The sequence below is a fragment of the Micromys minutus genome (genome assembly GCF_963924665.1).
Source record: "Micromys minutus genome assembly, chromosome: 6".
NCBI classification, from domain to species: Eukaryota; Metazoa; Chordata; class Mammalia; order Rodentia; family Muridae; genus Micromys; species Micromys minutus.
Window position 1 is genome coordinate 64,905,082 of NC_137975.1, and position 22,607 is coordinate 64,927,688.

The following is a 22,607-nucleotide window of genomic DNA, read 5'->3' on the forward strand; positions in this document are numbered from 1 at the left end:
TTGTTCTGCTTGCTTGTTTTATGATGTATTATGGTATCTGTATTATGTCAATATCTGGAAGTCTTTCCTTTCAATGTTGTGAAATAAAGTTTGTTTTGCTTTAATGTTTACAATTCTTAGAACTCTTTTAAAAATCAGTTTTATTTAAATATAATTCGCAAGTGATAAACTTTATCAATTAAGTTTACCAATTAGAGTGCTCAATCTAATGGGTCTTCTGACTCTTTACTATCGTTTAACTAACATCTCAATTGCAAAGTGCAACACATTCATCTATTTTAGGGAAGAAACATATCTACATAGGTCTACAGAGATTCCCATCCACCTCTCCCCAACCTTCCTACTCAATTACTTTATCAACAGAGATGTGTTTGGATTGTTGTTATTTTTGTTTGTTTGTTTGTTTGTTGGGTGTTACTTCTATCTTTTTGTCTAATGAGTCTGTGTCCCATAGATTAATAAATCCAGAATTGAGGATGTCACTCAGTGCTAACATAACCAAGATACTTGGGACCTTGAGTGACAGTATCCTAACCATTATAGAAACAAATGAATATAATATCCCTTTGTCAGTTGATGGCAATTTTGGTTCCTTCTTCATTTGAAGCTGTTATGAGAAAAAAATGCCTAAACACACAAGACTCTGGGCAGAAGCCAATAAATAACTCTTGGATAGATAACCAGGAGTGATTTGCCAGGCTATGTCATAAAACTTCAATTTTATCATAAATAACAATTTTTCAAAATGATTTTGTATTGGAATGTAATTCTATGACTTTATCATCACACACCAATGTTTGCAACTAAAATATTTTAGGCAGATACTAGAAGATTATACTCGCAAAAGAATCTTAGCATTTTAATTATGTAAACTTTTATAATTATTTTCAGCCTTTTATTCATTACATTATGTATGACATAGAGAATCATTCTGTCATACTGTCGTGGTTTGTATAGGCTCGGCCCAAGGAGTGTCACTATTATAAAGTATGGTCTTGTTGGAGTAGGTGTGTCACTGTGGGAGTAATTTTTAAGACCCTCATCCTAGCTGCCTGGAAGCCAGTATTCTGCTAGCAGCTTTCAGATGAAGATGCAGAACTTTCAGCTCCTCTTACACTATGCCTGCATGAACACTGCCATGCTCTTGCCTTGAAGATAATGGACTGAACCTCTGAACCTGTAAGCCAGCACAAATTAAATGTTGTCTTTATAAGAGTTGCCTTGATCACGGTGTCTGTTCAGAGCAGTAAAACACTAACTAAGATACATACTTTATATCAAGTAGTAAATTAAATAGCACTCCAAGTGCACTGCACTAAACTCATAGTCAATTGGCACAGGATTAAGCATTACTGTAGCCACACGTGTGTTTACTCAAGCCAAGCTAAGGACATTCAGTTAATTCCACAAAGCAGGAACGCAATCTCTGTGTACTTTACAAAGCCAAATGAACTGATGAACTGTCAGAATAGATATAGTGGTACTGTTATGGGTCTAAAGAAATAAAAGAAAATTAAATATATATATATATATATTGAACATGTCCTTCCATCAAAAGTATGTTAGTTTCTGAGAGGTGGGACAGGTGAGTGGTTGTCTCTGCCAGCAGGTACATTCGGGACTAGAGACAGCATAAAGGACAGCAACTATAACAAGACGGAGGGGGCAGCAGAAGGAATTCACCTGGCTGGGCATACCTAGAGGGACAGAGATGGAGGGAGGAAGAAGTCAATGAACAAATGAGCCAATGAGGAAGGAAGAGAGGGAGGAATGAAAGGGAAGAAGAGATGATGGGAGGGGGAAGGAGAGAGAGAGAGGGAAAGGAGGGGGAAGGAGAGAAGGAAGAAGGCCAAAATGGAGGAAAGAAGAGAGCCAAAGGTTTTGCTCTCAGAGGAAGGGCCTGCAGTGCAGCACAGGTGTAGGAAGGTTTACAAAGAAACGAAAGAGGAGGCGGCTTCCTTCAAGTGCAGTGTATGCAAGGGTGTTCTGGGAAGGGAGAAAAGTGGAGCATATTCAAAGGCACCACATTTTGTTTTATTTTTCAGGAAAACCCGAGCTGGATTATTGATACTTTGGGGCACGGAGATACATGTCTCAGAATACCAAATCAGTAAGCAGAAGCAAAAGACACAAGATGCAGCATTCAAAAAGTGCCCACTGTTTCTTGTCCTTCAATTAACGTGCTGGAGACAAGGAGTCTGAAGACCCACCATGCCTTTCAGTGGGACATTTGGCAGCCCCTTGCTTCTGCACCACACTCTATTTATAATCTATACAACCTAAGATTTACCCACTTGGTCCCATTTCAAATTTTAGTTCTCCAATTGCTCTCCATCTAGAAGATCCACCAAGCCCCATGTCTCCACTGTCGTTAAGACTCAACTAATAGTTCAGACCAGAAGTTTTACCTCTCTCTAAGATTTAAGTTGGGATAAAAAACTTTAACCAGCATAAACATTTTCTTCTGTTATACTTTTCAGTATTAGTCTTGTGACATTTGTTCCAGATGCTTCTCTAGAAAGGCAGTGCTTCCTAGGTATTAGACCAGACATAGCCTGCTTCTATGTGCCACACTTCTATGCACCAGATCTGGTCACTGCATTTTTACATCTCGAAAAATGAAAATAGTTTCCTCTCGTATGTGTGTGTGTGTATGTGTGTGTGTGTATGTGTATGTGTGCTGTGTGTATGTGTTAGGGCAGGGGTAGCTGAGGAGATACCTCAGTGCTGGCCATTCAAGAATGAGAGCCTGAGTCCACATCCCCAGAAGAGCTAGGGGAAGCAGCACACACCTCTAATCCTAGCACAGGGCAAGCAGCCACTATCGGAACCTTCCAGCTCACTAGGCAGTCAGACCAGTGAGTCAGTGAGCTCCTGGTTCAGTGAGGCCCTTCATACACACACACACACACACACACACACACACACACACACACACACACACACACATACACATCATGCATACCCCATGTACATGTACCCACACATGTACAAGACATAAACGCATATACATGAAATACACATTTTAGCGCCTATCAATACAATTTTTAGGCTCACACCCAGGCTTATTTATTTGCATACTGTCTACAGCTGCTCTGGGGCTAAATGTTAAGAGTTGAGAAGAAAGAAATGACCCAAGATACCTAAAATATTTACTCTCTAGCTCTTCCCAGAAAAAGCTGCCAAGCCAGCTCCACTGACCACCCTGTGTCTACTACAGCAAAGCCATGCTCTCGAGTCTAGAAAAGAAGATGCATGGAAGTCCTGACCACAACAGGACCATTCTGCAAAGACAAAGTCAGTGGTTTAGAGCTTCCCAAGACTGAGCTCCTGAGCTCAGATCCCATGAATTGCCTACTGTAATTCTAGTTTTGGAAGGAAAAGATAGGGAATAGCCAGGGCATACTACTTATGGAGACTATGTGTGAGAAAATACACCCAAAAGACATGTCTTTAATAACCCTAGATATAATAGAGAGCTAATACCCAAAATATACAAAGAACTCAAGAAAACCAAGTAACCCAATTTAAAAATGGGGTACAGAGCTAAACAAAGAATTCTCAACTGAGGAGTCTCAAATGGCCAAGAAGCACCTAAAGAAATGTTCAACATCCTTAATCATCAGGAAAATGAAAATCAAAACAACCCTGAGATTCCACCTTACACTAGTCAGTATGGCTAGGACAAAACTCAGATGACAGCAGATGCTGGAGAGGATGTGGAGAAAGAGGAACACTCCTCCGCTGTTGGGATTACAAGCTGGTACAACCACTTTGGAAAGCAATCTGGCAGTTCCTCAGAAAACTGGAAATAGTTCTGCTTGAAGACCCAGCTATAACACTACTGGGCGTATACCCAAAAGATGCTCCGACATATAACAAGTGCTCCACTATATTCATAGCAGCCTTATTTAGAATAGCCAGAAACTGAAGCTGGAAATAGGCAAGATATCCCTCACCAGAAGAATGGATACAGAAAATATGGTACATTTACACAATGGAACACTTCTCAGATATTAAAAACAACAACTTCACGAATTTTGTAAGCAAATGGATGGAACTAGAAAATATCAACCTGGGTGAAGTAGCCCAGTCCCAAAAGGACATACATGGTATGTACTCATTGACAAGTGGATAGTAGCCCAAAAGCTCAGAATACCCATGACATAACTCATGGACCATATGAAGCTTACTTAAGAAGGAAGGCCAAAGTGTGGATGATTCAACCCCATTTAGAATGAGGAACAAAATCATCATGGGAAGCAGAGGGAGGGAGCTGGGTGGGAAATGGAAGAGGGAGAAGGAAGGGCAGGACCCGGTATGGGAAGAGACAGGAAAGAAGTCCAGAGGATCAGGAGAATGAATAGAAATAAATTGCACCACTAGAGAGTCCCAGACACCAGGGATGCAAGAGGCTACCAAAACCCAAAGGGAATGACATTAGCTATAACACCTAACAGCAGGGAGCTAGAACCTGAAGTTACAACTTGGCCACCAGTGGGGGGATAGAGCCACCCACACGTCTCAAAATTTTTAACCCAGAATTATCTGTCTAAAGGAAATGCAGGGACAAAAATGGAGCCTACACTGATAAAAAGGCCACCCAGAGACCACCCACCTAGGAATCCATCTCATCTGCAGACACCAAATCCCAACACTATTGATGTGCTTGCAAACAGGAGCCTGGTATGGCTGTCTACTAAGTTGCTCTCCCAGCATCTAAGTCAAATGTAGATACTTGCAGCCAACTAGTGGACTGAGCCTGGGGACCCCAATAGAAGAATTGGGGGAAAGGGCAGAAGGAGCTGCAAGGGATTGTAACCCCATAGGAAGAACAACAATATCAACTAGCCAGACCCTCCAGAGCTCCCAGGGACTAAACTACCAGCCAAAGAGAATACATGGGCTAATCCATAGCTCCTGTTGCACATGTAGCTGAGTACTGCCTTATCTGGCATCAGTGGGATGGGAGGTGTTGGGTCATCCATGAGATGATGGGTGAACTTGATTCTCCTAAAGTTCCTATTTTATTTCATTTTCTAAATCTTGCAAGAAACTTACCGGGAAGCCTAGCGGTCCCTTCCCAACTGTGACCAGGATTCTTCAAAATCTTTAAAAGTTCCTCAGAGAGAACCTTCAGCTCATAAGGCTATGCTGATGTCATGTTTGATATCTAAGGATTGCATAAAATGCTTCCTAATTATGTTCTTTTGTAGCTATACTTTCCTAACTGGGTAGCAGCATCAATGAATGTTCAAAGTCTAACAGGAACTATTCACCTGCAATTTATAGAAACATACTGCTCCGTTCTGTCCCAATATAATAATCTGCCCCCCAAATCAAATGTTACAAGCCATGCCATCTAATCATAGAATCAATTATCCTAAATTTTCTTCGGTGTGTGCACACGTACCAGACACATACGTGTATGACCAGAAGGCAGTCTCGGGCTATCATTCCTCAGAAGCTAGCCACTTTATTTTATGAGACAGATTCTCTCTCACTGGCCTAGGGTTCACCAAGTAGGGTAGTTGAGTCAGACAGCTTCAGAGCACTGACCGCCTCTGCTTCTCCAGCACTAGGATTGTGAACATTGGCCACCATGACCAGTTTTCCACCCAGTGGGTTCTGGTAATCAAACTTGCAAGTCCAGCACGTAATTAATGGTGTCATCTCCCCAGTCCTCATGGAGATATTTTCTTTCTTCCAAGCACACTGCCTACTTTTCTTTCCTCTTAAAATACTGAAATGATTAGTGTATAACGCAACACTTGGACATTGGTAAGCAAAAGTGATTGTTGGGAAATTCACGTTCTTCTGAACGGGCTGGTCTTTCTTTCGTGTCCCTTCTGCACACACAAAATCTCCTAAAAGCCGGAATGAATAAACAGGACGACAGTAATAATAGTATTTGTTTTCCCTTTGCATGTTTTATTGTTTCAATTACACACTGGAGGAAACACGCTGGGAAAGAGCCTCTCAAGTTTAAGATGTTCCGCAAACCCCGCTTTAAAGCCAGCCTTTCTTACATCATCTAGCATTTATCTCATACTGACATTTTTATTATTCAAATTCTCCCACTTGAAGAAGGAGAGCAGTTCCTCTGGAAGAACACAACTGTCATGCATCATTGATGGCCCCATGCATTATTGATGGGGTGAATAATATTCTGAAATGAGAAGTCGCCAGGGATAAAATTCTGCTTTTTCATGTCCCATTATGGGGAAGGACTACTTGGAATTAAAGCGATGCCGAAGAAAACGGGGAGAAATTGGGAGCTTTCTTTCCCTCTAAATGTATGCATATGGATGCTTTGCCTGCCTGCGTGGGATGTGTGCAAACCACATGTGTGTGGTGCCTGCGGAGGCCAGAAGTCAGATCTCATGGAACTGGAGCTACAGATGGTTGTGAGCCATCGTGTGGGTGCTGCGAATCAATCCTGAGTCCTCTGCAAGAGCCACAAATGCTCTTTATTACTGAACCGTCTCTCCAGCTCCTGGGGAGAGCTCACTGAGAAGTCTAGAAAGCCTGACCAAACTTAACAGTGCTGTTTATGCATGCTGTAGACAAGGGCTAGCATGGAAAACATAGAGTCTGAAGCTGCAAGGAATCTATAAGATCCACACACTCTCTGTGTCACAAAAACAAATTCCTGGTGGATGCCGTGTCTCAATAAGACCATTAGACAAAAGCAAGTCTTCGTGATAGTGAGTTTCTTAAGATCACCCTACTCCCTAAACTATGGCTTAGATGGTTACATTTGTATTTAACGGTGTTTCCCAAACTGTACTCCTGTGGACTCCTTGGTTCCATCAGATCTATTGTGTTTGAGGTAAAATGATTTCCTAGGGTTGTGATCTTCTTTACTGTTTTAAATTCCTATATAGCCAAACTCATGCACTCAAAAAATTGTTCTTTTTTTATAATATTTTTTAAAACTTGGATTGCTTTGATATAAAATTAGATACATCATTATGACTTTTTAGAACCCATAAAGATATCTACCTGCCTCTGTTTCCCAAGTACTGGGATTAAAGACATGCAAGACCACCACTGGACCTCCTTATGAGTTTTTAAAAAAATTTTATTACATTTATTTTTATGTGTGCATACCATAGGGTCCCAGAAAAAGAACTTAGCATGCCGGCCAGGCTTAACTGGCAGCACTTTAACCCACAAGTCACCTCTTCACTAAGTCTAAAGTGCTTGCTGCCATGGGTGTTCATCCCTACACAAGGCAAGACAACAGCTCACGCCACCATATGAGAAGATAAGTACTCAGCATAAGTACTCGCCGTGGATACACTGCCCACTGTCAGGAACTAAACAATCAACCAGATCAGTTTCCAGTGAAACTATAAGACCAAATCCTAGAGAAAGCCCTCACAATTGACTGCCTCAAAGTTGCTAGTGCCCCAAAATTAAGGTCCATCTTCCCACTCTATAGAAGCAAAGATAAAATGGCATTTGTGTAAGGGATACAGAAAATATCTGTCATGCTGAATGAAGGATAAGCAAGTGTGTCATCAGATGTAAATTCATAGACATTTATATTTTCTTATTTTCCGCAGGAAGCTCTGCATTGATATTTCAAATCCTCCCTTCTAGGAGAAGATGAGCCTGAATAAACATCTTAGGAACATAATGCTTAAACTCCCCCAATAAGGCAGTCCTGCCTTTGATGGAAAGATGCTATGGCTTGAGCTATTTCTGGGACTGCTTCCAGGGTTCATATATAATTTATAGAGCCTGACTGGTTATTGCCGACAATAATTCTATGCTCCTTAGCTCATGATAAACACAGGAGACACCAATTGGAGAAGGGGAAACTACATCCCATTTTTCTACTAAGGTGAAAATTTTTCTACATGCAAGTAAAATACAGTGCTCCAGCTATATTTACATGTTAGACTCATAAACTGAGCCCTGCGATTCTGTCCCTTTGTCATAACTTGTTAAATTTTTCTACTTCAGGGCACCGTACTTTTCACCAAAAGACAACAAAGGAGTTTAAATCTGGTCCCCAGAGGTCCAAGGCTTCCTTTATAGAGAAAAGGGGAACATCAACACAGACTCTGGAAGGCAATGCCTTATAAAGATGAAAATATAAACGGTACAGACCAAATGGTACATCCTAGAAATATAGACAAAATATTAAAGTGGGGGCTGCAGTGGGAACATGGGAAAGGTGACCCTGAAGAGAGGCTGATTCATGGAGCTTTGACAGGCAAGCTCCTTTCCCTTCTTTTTAGCAACAATGGGCATCTGCCTCAAAGTTACCAAAGTCCAGCGTCCCAGCTCTACATGAAAAAGGCAAAGAGGAAAATCTAATCAAAGAAAAGAATGGGAGAATATGCATATCTAACTAGTCATCTGGAATGGATGGAGAGAGGGAACTGGGTAGGGAAGGAAGAGAGGAGGGGAGTAGAGATGGTGATTGGGTGTGGGGGAAAGGGGGTGAGAGAGGCCTGGGAGTGAGGATGAAAATGGGGTGCTCTCTGCTGACTACCTAGAGGCCTGGGATGAAGGAGGACATGGAAAGTCTACATGGGTTGCTCTAGCTTAGATATAGAGACTGGAGTGACCACATCTTATAGTGAGGCAGGATTTCCAGAGGACGGAAGAGAACATCAATCTACCCACAAAACCTTCAACCCAAAATTTACCTTGCCTTCAAAATATGTAGGGTTAAAGAAAGAGCAGAGACTGAGGCAAAAGCCAACCAATGACTGCCCCAATGTGAGACCCATCCCACGTGAAAGAGCCAACCTAGACACTATTAATGATCCTCTGCTATGCTTGCAGACAAGAACCTAACATAACTGTCTCTTGAGAAGCTTCATCCAGCAGCGGATGAAAGCAGATGCAGGGACCCACAGCCAAGCCTGGGGAGTCTTATGGAAGAGTAGGGAAGAGAAGTGGGAAAGTCAGAAGGCTCAAGGGCACCACAAGAAGACCTACAGAATCAACTAACCTGAGACCATGAGGGCTCTCAGAGCCTGGGCCACCAACAAGGGAGCATTACAGGAGACAGACCTAGACCCCCTACACATTTGTAGCAAATGAGCAGCTTGATCTTCATGTGGGTCCCGAAACAAGTAGAACAGGGACTGTCTCGGTCTCTGATCCTGCCATTTGACCCCTTCCCTAACTAGACTTCCTGGTTGTGCCTCAGTAGAAGAGGACCTGCTGGGACTAGACACCCCAGAGTGAGGTGGTACCCAAGTGGGGGTTCTCCATCTCTGAGGAGAAGAGGAGAGGACAATAGGAGAAGGAATTTGTAAGGGTGGGCCTGGAAACAGAGGGGGGAAGGGAACTGGATATAAAGTGACTTTGGAAAATTAAAAAAAAAAAAAAAAACTGAAGTAAGTTAAGGACAGGAGCCAGACTAACATGGTGGATCATCCAGCCACCTGAGGGGCTCACATTGTAACAAAATAAGAAAAACAGCTCAGTGCTCTGCCCAGCATCAGTTTTTTCTTTAATTCTACACTCTAAATAACGCAATGCAACTTTTTCATTCTTTGCTTCTAAGAAAGAATGTAAGACAGCATGAAAGTAAATGGATTGGATGCTCAGTTCATTCGGGTTATCTATAGCAAATACAGAGTCAAGTTGGCCTGCTAAGAACCAAATGATTCACCTAAGCCCATGAGACTGCTTGATTGTCATTTGATGTACTATTATTGAACAATGGATATTAATTTGCATGTATATCACTATGTAAGGGGAGCAAAAGACACCTTGAAGGTCATTCCTTAGGTGCTGCCCATGTTTTTAAAGTTTTGGGGCAGGGTCTCTCATTACCCTTCACTTTTCAACCAGACAAGTCTATTTGGCCAGTGAGCTTCAGGGGTCGACTTGTCTGTGACTTCCCAATGCCTAGACTGCAAGTGAGTGCCACCATGCCGAACTTTTTAATGTAGATTCTGAAAATGAAATTCAGGTACTTGTATGTGCAAACATTTTTACCAACCAATCTCCCTAACCCAGAATATTAATTTTTAGTGTCAGAACTAACTATCTTAGTAAAGAATCAAAACAACATAATCTAATACAGTGTTTAATGTAATGAGGAGAGTCAAATACCCAGTTACCAGGCTAGACAGATGGCTCAGAGGTTAAGAGATGCTCTTCCAGAAGACCTGAGTTTGGTGGCCAACAGCCAGACAGTGGCTCACAACTGACTGTAACTAAGTCCCAGGGGATTTGATGCTGACTTCTAACCTTCAAGAGTACCAGGTACACACATGATGCATAGACATGAATGTAGCAAACACACACACATTTTCAAAAAGCCATTTAACACAAGAAACTTGTTAAAGAAACAAGAGAAAATGGTAAGTTGAAAATGCTAGTTCTCAAAGAATAGATTTATTTTAAAAAATGAACAAATTAATTAAAAAAAAACAAAGATAAATGTATAGAATTTAAACATTTTTGCATAAAAGTATATGAATACATTTTTGTCAGTAGTTGATTTTTTTAAACGTTTAATAGTGTGCATTAAAATCTTACTAGTTACAATGAGCATAAAGTAAATGTAAAATAAGATGTAACCTGGAAATAGTCAGTGTTTTCTTGGTGTGTAAAAATTAAGCATAATGGTTTTTCATTTTTTAACCTTTGTTTTTCTTGAACTTCATATAGTCTGTGAGTTGTTTTGGGGTGTTCAGAGCATTGTGGGGTTAGTATCCAATTATCAGTGACTGCATATTATGTCTGTTCTTTTGTGACTGGGTTACCTCACTCAGGAAGATATTCTCTAGATGCATCCATTTTCTTAAGAATTTCATAAAGTCATTGTTTCTGATAGCTGAGTGGTACTCCATTGTCTAAATATACCACAACTTTTGGATCCATTCATCTACTGAAGGACATCTGGGTTCTTTCCAGCTTCCGACTATTATAATTAGTGCTACTATGAACATTGTGGTGCATGTGCCTTTGTTGTATGTTGGAGCTTCTCTGGGGTATGTGCCCAGAAGTGGAATAACTGAGTCTTCAGGTAGTACTATGTCCATTTTTCTGAGGAACCTACAGACTGATTCCCAAAGTGGTTGTACCAGTTTACAACCGCACCAACAGTGGAGAAGTGTTCCTCTTTCCCTGCATCCTCACCGGTATCTGCTGTCATCTGAATTTTTGATCTTAGCCATTCTGGTTGGTGTGAGGTAGAATCTCAGGGCTGTTTTGATTTGCATTTCCCTGATGGCTAAGGATGTTGAGCAATTCCTTAGATGCTTCTCAACCATTCTATATTCCTCAATTAAGAACTTTTTGTTTAGCTATGTACCCCATTTTTAAATAGGGTTGCTTGATTCTCTGGCAGCTAACTTCTTGAGTTCTTTCTATACATTGGATAATAGGCCTCTATCAGATGTGGGGTTGGTAAAGATCTTCCCCAATCTGTTGGCTACCATTTTGTTTTCTTGACAGTGTCCTTAGCCTTACAGAAATTTTGCAATCTCATTAAGTCCCATTTATCAATCTTTGACCTTAGAGCACAGGCACTGGTGTTCTGTTCAGGAAATTTTCTCCTGTGCCTATGTGTTCTAAGGTTTTTCCTACTTTCTCATCTAGTACTTTCAGTGTACCTTGTTTAAAGTGGAGATCTTTGATCCACTTTCACTTGAGCTTTGTACAAGGATATAGGAAAGGGTCTATTTTTATTCTTCTGCATGCTGAGTGCCAGTTGGACCAGCACCATTTGTTGAATAGGCTGTCTTTTTTCCATTGAATGTTTACAGCTCCTTTGTCAAAAATCAGGTGACCATATATGTTAGGGCTCATTTCTGGATCTTCCATTCTATTCCAGTGATCCATGTGCCTATCTCTGTACCAGTTCCATGAAGTTTTTAGCACAATTGCCTTGTAGTATAGCTTGAGGTCAAGGATAGTGATTCCCGCAGATGTTTTCTTGTCGTTGAGGTTGGATTTTGCAATTCTAGGTCTTTTGTTATTCCAGATGAAATTGCACATTGCTCTTTCCAACTCTATGAAGAACTGGGTTGATATTTTGATGAGGATTGCATTGAATCTGTAGATTTCTATTGGTAGGATGGCCATTTTTACAATGTTGATCCTTCCAATCTATGAGCATGGGATTTCTTTCCATTTTCTGAGATCTTCCTTGATTTCCTTCTTTAGAGGCTTGAAGTTCTTGTCATACAGGTCCTTCACTTGCTTAGTTAGAGTCACACCAAGGTATTTTATATTTTTCGTGACTATTGTGAAGAATATTGTTTCCCTAATTTCTTTCTCCATATTTGTCCTTTGAGTAGAGGAAGGCTACTGATTTGTTTGAGTTAATTTTATATCCAGCCACTTGGCTGAATTCGTTTATCACCTGTAGGAGTTCTTTGGTGGAATTTGTGGGGTCACTTAAGTACACTATCATGTCATCTGCAAATAGTGATGTTTTTACTTCTTCCTTTCCAATTTGTATCCCTTTGATTTCCTTTTGATGTCCAATTGCTCAGGCCAGGACTTCCAGTACTATGTTGAATAGGTAGGGCGAGAGTGAGCAGCCTTGTCTAGTCCCTGATTTTAGTGGGATTGCTTCAGGTTTCCCACCGTTAAGTTTGATATTGGCTATTGGTTTACTGTATATTGTTTTTATTATGTTTAGGTATGGGCCTTGCATTCCTGTTCTTTCTAAGTCTTTTAACATGAAGGGATGTTGAATTTTGTCACATGCTTTCTCAGCATCTAGTGAGAAGACCATGTGTTTTTTTCTATGAGTTTGTTTATATGATGGATTACACTAATGGATTTTTGTATATTAAACCATCCCTGAATCCCAGGTATGAAGCCTACTTGATCATGGTGAATAATCATTTTGATGTGTTCTTGGATTCGGTTTGCAAGGATTTTGTTGATTATTTTTCCATCAGTGTTTATAAGTGATATTGGTCTGAAGTTCTCTTTCCTTGTAGGGTCTTTGTGTGGTTTAGGAGCAAGGGTTATTGTGGCCTTGAAAAATGAGTTAGGTAGTGATCCATCTGATTCTATTTTGTGGAATAGTTTGGAGAGTATTGGTATTAGGACATAAATAAATGTCTGATAAAATTCTGCACTGAACTCATCAGGACTTGGACTTTTTTTTTGGTTGGAAGGCTTTTGTTGACTGCTTCTATTTCTTTAGGGGTTATGGAATTATTCAGATGGTTTACCTGGTCCTGGTTTAACTTTAGTATCTGGTATCTGTCTAGGAATTCATCCATTTCCTCCCGATTTATCAGCTTTGTTTAGTATAGGCATTTGATGTAGGATCTGATGATTTCTTGAATTTCCCCAGTTTCTGTTGTTATGTCTCCACTTTCATTTCTGATTTTGTTATTTTGGATACTCTCTCTTTGCCCTCTAGTTAGTCTGGCTAAGGGCTTATCAATCTTGTTAATTTTCTCAGAGAACTAGAACTAGAACTCTTGGTTTTGTTTATTCTTTGAATGGTTCTTTTCGTTTCTATTTGGTCAATTTCTGCTCTAAGTTTGATTATTTCTTGCCATCTACTCCTCTTGTGTATATCTGCTTCCTTTTGTTCTAGAGCTTTCAACTGTGCTGTAAAGATGCTAGTGTATGCTCTCTCCAGTTTCTTTTTGGAAGCACTCAGAGTTATGAGTTTTCCTCTCAGTACTGCTTTCATTGCATCCCATAGGTTTGGGTATGTTTTGTTTTTATTTTCATTAATTTCTAGAAAATCCTTAATATTTTCTTTATTTCTTCTTTGACCATGGTAATCTTTAATAGATCACTGTTTAATTTCCATGTGTATATGGGCTTTTTGTTGTCTTTGTTGTTATTAAAGACTAGCCTTAGACCATGGTGATCTGATAGGATGCATGGGAATATTTCAATCTTCTTATATTTATTGAGGTTTGTTTTGTGACTGATTATATGGTCAATTTTGGAGAATGTACCTGAGGTGCTGAGAAAAAGGTGGATTCTTTTGTTTTAGGATGATATGTTCTGTAGATGTCTATTAATGTCCATTGGTTCATAACCTTTGCTTGTTATACTGTATCCTAGTTCAGTTTCTGTTTCCATGATCTGTCCATTGGTAAGAGTGGGGTATTAAAGTCTCCCACTATTATTGTGTGGGGTGAAATGTATTTTTTGAGCTTTAGCAGGGTTTCTTTTATGAATATGGCTGCTTTTGTATTTGAAGCATATATGTTAAGGATTGAGAGTTCCTCCTGACAAATTGTCCCTGTTTGCTGTGATGGGAAAGCTGGGTTCTGGTGTTGCCAGGTTGTCTTGGTTTCCATTGAATAAGTTCTTTCGCTTTCCTCTTGCCATCTTGTTGTCTGTCAGTGATTGGTTCCCATCTCTCCCGTGTACGTGGCCTGTGTCTCTAGATATCTGCTGTTCCTGGTGGCAGATGGCCTGAGTGCCTGTTCTGCACCCATGGTCCCTCCATGTGGACAGCAAGTTCCTTTGGCAGAGTTCCTACTCCTCTGAACAAAGGAGTGGGAACACCCTTTCCGTGCGCTCGGCTCAGACCTCTCTGCGCCCTGGATACTCGCAGCGCAGTCTCACCAGGCCTGTGTCCCTGGATCTCCACTGTTCCTGGTGGCAGATGGCCTGAGCATTTGTTCCACAAGCAAGGGCACTCTGAGTGAAAACCGAGTCCCTAAGGCAGAGTTCCTGCTCCCCTGAACCAATGGGGGGCATGCTTTCCGCATTCTTGGCCCAGACCTCTCTGCACCCTGGCTACTCACAGCACAGTCTCACCAGGCCTGCATTTTTCAAAGAATAGATTTCATAATTGGCCCTATCACAGTAAATTTTACAAAGAGAATGTTCTAATGAAATTGGTCAAATTAATATAAATGTTAGGGAGGATTTGGGGTGAAGCTCGCTCAGCTGAATGTTTACCTAGCATCCATAAAGCCCCAAGTTCAAACCCAGCCCTACAGAAACCAGGTGTGTTGTGCACATATGGAATATCAACACCAAGAGAGATAAACAGAAGCATAAGAAGTTCATGGATGTCCTCAGTTCAAGGCAGCCTGAGCTACATAAGATCTTTCCTCAAAAAAAAAAAAAAAACTGAGGACAAGTAAACTATTCATTTTTTTAACACTTACAAACAGTTTTATTGAGACACAGCCATGCCCGCTGGTTTATACACATAATTGTGACAGGTCACCTCAGTGGTTCTCAACCTTCCTAGTGCTGTAACCTTTTGGTACAGTTCTTCATGTGGTGACCCCAACACAAATGTATTTTACTGCTGTTTTGAACAGTAGTGTAAAAATATCTGTGTTTTCCAGTGAACCACAGGTTGAGGACTACTAGACTCGATGGTCCACAAAACCTGAAACTTAGTGAGAGTTTAAACATTGACCGGATATCGCTCTTGGTGGGCATGCAGATTTTAAAATGAGATTCACTGTACTCCGTAACACTTTATTAGGAAGGAACCTTTGTCAGCACTGCTATGTGAACAATGACAAAGATGGAGGGAAACACATCAGGCAGGGCTCATGTCGACAGTAATATACATTGTCTTTATATAATCAATGTTTAATAGTTAAGGAAAGCTTTATCCTTATTAAATGAACATTTTTGCATACACCACCTTCTCTTTCTGTGCCTTTATCATTTGTTTCCCTTTAAGCGACTCTGCCTGGCTAGCTCTATCTCCTGGGGCTAGCTCCTGCTTCAGATCTGCCATTGCTTGATCATATTCTTTTAATCCTTTTCAGTAGAGTGCTTTAGTACTAGAACAGTCCATCTCAAGAGCCTCTGAGCAACTGTCAACTGCCCCCTGCCAATTTGACATCTTCAATTTACAAGCGCCAACATTCAGCACATGGCTTAAGGCTACAGGTTGCAAGCTGGATATATCTGCTTTCTCAATAACAGCCTTTGAACTATCCACGTACCTTAAAACTTTCGCATATTTTTAATAGCCATCTCCCAGTTAGACTTGAAAAAAAGTCTTTCCAATGTTTTTTAAGTCTTCAGATATTAATAAAATTTATCTACATCTTTTAGATCTATATCTGCATCCTCAGGGAAATCTGGATGGGTGTCACCAGAGCCATCTTTGGGAACTATTCCCAGTCATCCCGTTCTTTCAATTCTCCACGTTCTGTGATAACAAACAGTTTGGCAGGTTTTTCACCATTCATATCTACATTCTAAAGCACCTTTGCCACACCTAGTCCTTTTATTACTTTACCAAGTGCCACGTGTTTCCCATTCAAATGAGGAGTTGGAACTGTTGTGATAAAAAACTGAGAACCATTTGTATTGAGGCCCATGCTCAGCAAACCCTCCTCTGACCATGCTTATAATGAAGATTCTCATCTTCAAATTTCTCACCATAAATATGTTCTCCACCAGGCACATTCTGGTTTGAGAAATCCCCACCCATAAATTTCTTCATAATTCGGTGAAAAGGACATTCTTTAAAATGGAGAGGTTTCCCAGTTTGTGAATTCAGTGCCTTTTTCTCCTGTACACAATGCACGAAAATTTTCTGCAGTTTTGGGAACAGTATCTGCAAGCAATTCTAAAACAATTCATCTAATTTATTTCCCACCAATGCCCATGTCAATGAAGACTCATGGGTTCTTGGAATTTGAGGGCTTGGCTGCTGGGAACGGGTGAGGCATCTTCAATGCAGGTGCCATTAAGAGGGACGTGAGTGCCTCGTGTGCAAGAGGGACTGGAACTCTACTGCCCCTCTCGCGGATGCTATTCTTAGCATGTACTTAACTACATGAGTCCTTACCTCAAAACAAAATCTACGCAGGTGTATAATTCATGTAATGTTGATTGTTATAATGTTAGGAATTTCACTTGGCATAAATGACCATAATAAACATTTCACACATATATTCACTGTCGTTCTACAGAATAAGAAGATGATGTGTCATAAAGGGTTAGTCAAACATTTGAAGCCAAAAGTTTATATATTGTTTGTTTCATAGAAAACAACAGAGTACTCATGCACACACTCACTACCATGAATGGAAATAGAATATTCCATCAGCCTTGAGAGCTCTCTACTCACCTTGGAATTGGAAGTAGACTCCAAAAAACAAAGTCTGTTGCCAAAGCCTTCTGCTGCCAAGCACAGCTTCTGTTGCTCTTTGTGGATGGTCGCGGTGCACTGCAGAACCACCTCATCATCCTGCAGAAGGAAATGGAAAGAGAGGTGAGATTCCACATGGCTGGGCTAAGTGAGATCTAGAAACATAGGACTTTATCACCTATTAAAAAATCCCAGCTGTAGGGGGCTAAAGAGATAGCTTAGCAGTTAAAAGCACTTGCTGATCTTGCACAGGAACCAAGTTCTATTCCCAGTACCCAAATGATGACTCAAAACCATCTGTTACTCCAGTTCCAAGAGATCTAGGGGATGACATATCTTCTGACCACCATGGGCACCAGACACACTCATGGCTCATATACCTTCATGTAGGCAAAACATTCAGGCACATAGAATAAAATATCTAAAATAAAATGATTAAGTATGAGCTAAGCTAGTTAGTTTTGACTGTTACCTAGACACTAGAATCACTTGAGAAAAATTCTTTTGTAAAATTAATCTGATAACATTATTTAATAGTTACCAGTCATCAGAAATTAACATGAACATCTGAGCTCGAGCTAACAGAATCTCTTAGAATGTTTTGCTATATATCTGCTTTACAAATACACTCACATGATAAAGCCAACTATTCACTGACAAAAAAGAAGACTTCAAGAACAAATAACACTGATTTATTGTGTGCTGAAGCACTAGTCAAGAAATCTACTAAATTACACAGGAAAAGGAAATCAAAGAATCTTTGTTATCTTATGCATGTCATCTTACTTAAGGGGAAGATTTTTACTTCTTTAAAGCAAAAGAAACATAGAGCTTTCTACATACCTGTATAAGTGTATGTATGTATGTGTATGTGTGTGTGTATATATATATATATATATATATATATATATATATATATATGATGTGATTACAAAGACAAAGTGTTATTATCAAATGCAAATGCTGAGTTATTTAGATCAGGTTAAGTGGTCTATGGGCATGTCTTCATTGTCAACTGATTCAGGAAGAGCCAGCCCATCAAGGGAAGCATCATTCCCTAGGCAAGAGGTACTCAATAGTATGGGGGAGGGAAACAAAACTATCTAAAGAAAACCATCAAGGAAGAATGTGTTTATCCTCTGTTTGACCTTGGATGTCTACAAGTAAGAAAGAGCAGAACCTGCCAGTCTGGCTCTGCCATATTCTAGTGGGCATGTGATATTAGGCAAGGCCTTGAGTCTGTCTAATGATGTTGCAGGACAAGTCTCCACAATGACTGAGGTGCTGAGTAAGAGGAGGGAGCGCTGTCTGTAATGAAGTATCATTATTTAACAGGTTCTATTACTAATGCAAATGTCTGAAATATACAACCACTTGTAGGATGTGTGTATGTGAGTGCATGTGTGTTCCTGTGTTCCCATGCACACGAGTGTGGAGGCCTGAGATCTAATCTGAACAAGGTGTCGTCCTTAACCCATCTTAACTTTAATTTTTAGACAGTGTCTCTCACTGAGGCAGGAACTCCACCGACTCTGAAGGCTGATCAGTGAGTCCCAGGTATCCCTTCGTCTAACTCCTCGGTGCTGCGAGTATCAGCATTTGCTGCTGTAACCCGTTATATTCTGTTTTGTTTTGCTGTAACATGGGTTTTGAAATATCAGAAATGGTCCTCAACCTTGCACAGCAAGCACTCTGTTGACTCATCTCAGTCTCATTGCTTGCATTTTGACAGGTCAGCTGCAAAGTAGCAGAAGGGCACATAACAGAGAATAGAATGTCAGCATCCGTTGACCCCTTCAGCAAGACATGACAGAGAGATGCACAGAAGCACAGCATGGGGGACTGCACTTGTCCTGCATCCTACTGTACAACGGAAGAGTTGAGATGAGAGACTGGGACGAGTCTCAAGAAACAGAAAAGAAGCTGTGCTGGTTAACTCAAAGCAAACACTGTGCTCATCTGAAAGAGCACAGTTGTACTTTGCAATTAGAACCTTTCTGGTGCTTGTTACCTGCCATTATTTTCTAGGTGGTAGCAGCAGCATGAACAGCTAGCGCATAGTATCTGCCATAGACCAAGGCCAATTGTTAACATCCACCCTCTGAATTCACCTCTGGGCGCTCATTACCGTGAATGAACATTCATTTCACTTAAAAAACCATGTGCTGGGGGACAGAAATAGACTGATTTCCCTATAAGTAAGAGCAAATGTAAAATTCATGTGCAGGGTGGCAAAATAAAAGATCATGAAGTGCTTTACATAATCTACTACAAGATCAAAGCTATAGGGTGGGTTCCAAACATGCAGTATAATGAGAAATCTGGAAATGGCGCTGACATGCTCGCAGGCCTAGAAGAACCCAGAGGTCTCTAACTATTTTGTCTTACATGTCCCATGGACCCTGCTCTAATGTGTAAACAACACTCTAAGGTAAAGGAACCTCCGGGGAAAGCCAGTGACTGCCGATGTTATTTAGAGAATGGTTATTTGAATGCACGAATTAAAGACATAGAAGAGAACAGAGGGAAGACAGTGGGAGCCAAGAGGAGAGAGGAGAAGCAGAGCACGGTACAGGGGAAACATGAGACGAGCAGCTGCACGAGGAAACTATAGAAATAGAGAAGACACCCAGTTTCCAAAGGCATGGGGCATGCTGTCCCTCGGTATTTCTATTTGACATAAAGATCAGTCACATGCATACATAGGAGGGAGAAAAGGAGACACATAGTAAATTTTTCCTTTACTAAGACCTGTCATATACTGGAAACTGGGTCACTCAGTCTAACATATGTCACCTGAAAGCCATCTCCACGTCGTTGCTACAGTGAACTGGTTGCTTGACCATGCTTACTACCAGTACCGCTTCTTCAATACATGCTCCCACCAGAGGATCTTGCTAAAATAGGCCTTGAGTGGGACTAAGCATCTAACAAAGGCCAATGCTAAAGGCCATTCTCTGATTATTCAGGATCCAGAATGGGTCTCACGTGGATAGGGATCCTAGGAGACACAGGTAGTCTTCTCCAAGCATTAAAGAGGCCAGCAATAAGCAATCAAATATTAAAATAAGTCTATAGCTTGGAGATGTACATATAGGTCAGTTGGTAGATTTGCCAGGCATGCTCCAAGCCATGTATCAGTTCCTGGTACATCATAAAATGTAAGTGGTGGCACCCAACTGTAATCTCAGCCTTGGGGAGATGCAGGGAAAAGAGTCAGATGTCGAAGGTCTCCCAAGGCTAGATAGCAAGGCCAGTGTACTAGAAATAAAGAAATCAGAAATGTACAAATCATCTGGAATGTGCACCACTGTGGTGAGAACACTAATAATGTAAGGAAACAAATGTGGCCAAGCGGTTCTCACTCACTATGGTGACTGGCCTCTCTGAGCAACTTCCCCTTCCATGTCACACCTTAAGCTTGGGTGACAAGGCAACCAAGAAACCATGTAACACGATGTTCAAAGAAGCTCAACTACACTACTAAGGAGACAGGCTATAGCCAAGCCTGCCAGTCATGATTTGGCCTGAAATGACGGAGCCTAACCTGATGGGCCCACAAAGCTTTCTCTAGTATACATGAGAACAATCTCTGTTACGCAGCCTTCAAAGTGACAAGTTCCCATTTTTGACAGAAAGTAATATATGCCAAACACTTGATGGACCAAATAGAAGAATGCAAGCCACCTGCCAGCTCCCCTTTATTAACCCATCACTCATGCCTCTACAGACGTTTTCTCCTGAGGTAGAAGAGCCTGCGGGCTTTGCAGAAAGAGGTGGTAGGGAAGATTTTGACTTTCGTCTGGTCGCAACCCATGTGCAGTAATTGGTTTGGCCTAATGTGTGTATGATATGTGTATGATGATCTAGTTTGAATATTCATGTACATAAAACCTAGTTTCTATCCCCAATGCTGAAGACCACCATTGCCCAAAGTGGATGAGATCCAGGATGCTAACACAACAGAGACACAAGGGGGCAATGTCTGTCTGAGTGGATCATTAGACCTCTTCCAAACTTGCCTTTGAGACTGGTCTCCTGACACTAAACCTCACACGCACAGTTCTAACTTCTGAACCTGCTCATGCGCAGCAGGTGTGTGTCTAGGGCACCCAAGTGATGGCCATAATGCCTCCTACCTTGGCAAATGAAGCTAAAAAGCACCTTAAACATTAGTTTTTACCTTTGATAATTTCATACTCTTATGCAATATACTGAGATCATATTGACCCCCATCCCAACCCCTGCATCCCTGCTGGCACCTTCCTATTTAGCCAACCTCCTTCCCCCTTTTTGGTTTTCCTATATCTAATGCTGGAACTTAAACTTGGAAGATGAGCAGGTGTTGTTTGGAGGGAGGACAAAGCGGGCAGAATGTTGAGAAGATCTATGGAGGCATCAGAAGACAGGCAGTTGGTTGGAAATGATTCCCAGGCTACAAATCGTGGGACATCTGCCCTAATGCCTTGCGAGAGCAGCACCCTCATGCTCCCTTCACAGTAAATCATATTCCATAAACAAATGACTACAAAGCGGATTCATTCGATGTAGTTATTACTTCATTATTTCTTTTTCTTTAAAAAACCAGGTGCCAATGAAGCACAAATGACTAGCGACAGCAAGTTCTCTTGCTGCTTCTAGAAAGGCTTGGATCTGTCATTTTCTAGTTTATAGAGCAAGCTCCGAGCAATAAATTTACTTTAGGCAAATGCTGAATAGAACAGTAAAAACACTTTCAATAATTAAAAAAAAAGTTCTGAAGCTGAGAGTAGTACAACAAGGCCTGCAACTTCAAGTAGAGGTAGGAGACACATGAGTTTGAGGCCAGCTGGGCTGGGGATTTAGCTCCATTGGCAGAATGTTGTTTGTTTGTTTATTTGCTTGTTTTAAGAAAAACATACTTTATTTTATGGGTGATAAACAACTGACATCTAAATAACATCGTCATAAAATGCTTTGGTACAGTTTTAAACACAAGAATACAGAAATTTTGAATTATAGCACCCCTCTTCCCAGAAGAAACAACTTTTCAAGATCACTTTTCCTAAGTCAGTCAATGTGACAAGTAAATCCATTGGTTAGTAATGTCTAATTCCTATTATGATAGTGGTCAATGGAGTTAAGAAGTTCTTTGGGAATGCAAAATAGTTCTAGCTGCTTAAATACCCAGAAAGTCGAACCTACATGCTCTGGTAGAGTGCTTGCCTAGCATGCATGAAGATTTGATCCCCAGTACCACATAAACTAGCACGGCGGTGCATACCTGCAATGCCAAGATTTGAGAAGTAGAGGCAGGAAAATCAAGGGTTCAAAGATATCCCCAACATACTGAGTTTAAGGCCAGCCTGAGTTACAGGAGACCCTGTCTCAAAAAAAAAAAAAAAAAAAAAAAAAAAAAAAAAAAAAAGAAAGAAAGAAAAGAAAAAGAAAAAAAAAGAAAGAAAGAAAAAGAAAAAGAAGAAGGAAGGAAGGAGAAGAAGGAAGGTAAGGATGAAGGGAATAAACATTAAGTAAGCCTGGCACTAAGACGTAACCTTTAATGGTTCTCTAGTTCTGT

The 22,607-nt window shown here is 40.8% G+C and overlaps 1 protein-coding gene and 1 pseudogene across 2 annotated transcripts in view; both read right to left on the reverse strand.

Annotated features, from left to right (window-relative positions):
- RYR2 (ryanodine receptor 2) overlaps positions 1-22,607 on the reverse strand; it is a gene marked incomplete at both ends in the record, with an annotated part of 539,514 nt that overhangs the window by 371,700 nt on the left and 145,207 nt on the right. Inside the window, one exon of the mRNA XM_080918509.1 lies at positions 17,030-17,149. Within this exon, the coding sequence (XP_080774635.1) occupies positions 17,030-17,149 (120 nt within the window). The remainder of the gene's footprint in view (positions 1-17,029; positions 17,150-22,607) is intronic.
- Positions 15,710-16,529, reverse strand: LOC308421328 (peptidyl-prolyl cis-trans isomerase D-like; annotated as a pseudogene). The gene has a single exon. The product of its transcript is annotated as a peptidyl-prolyl cis-trans isomerase D-like (transcript).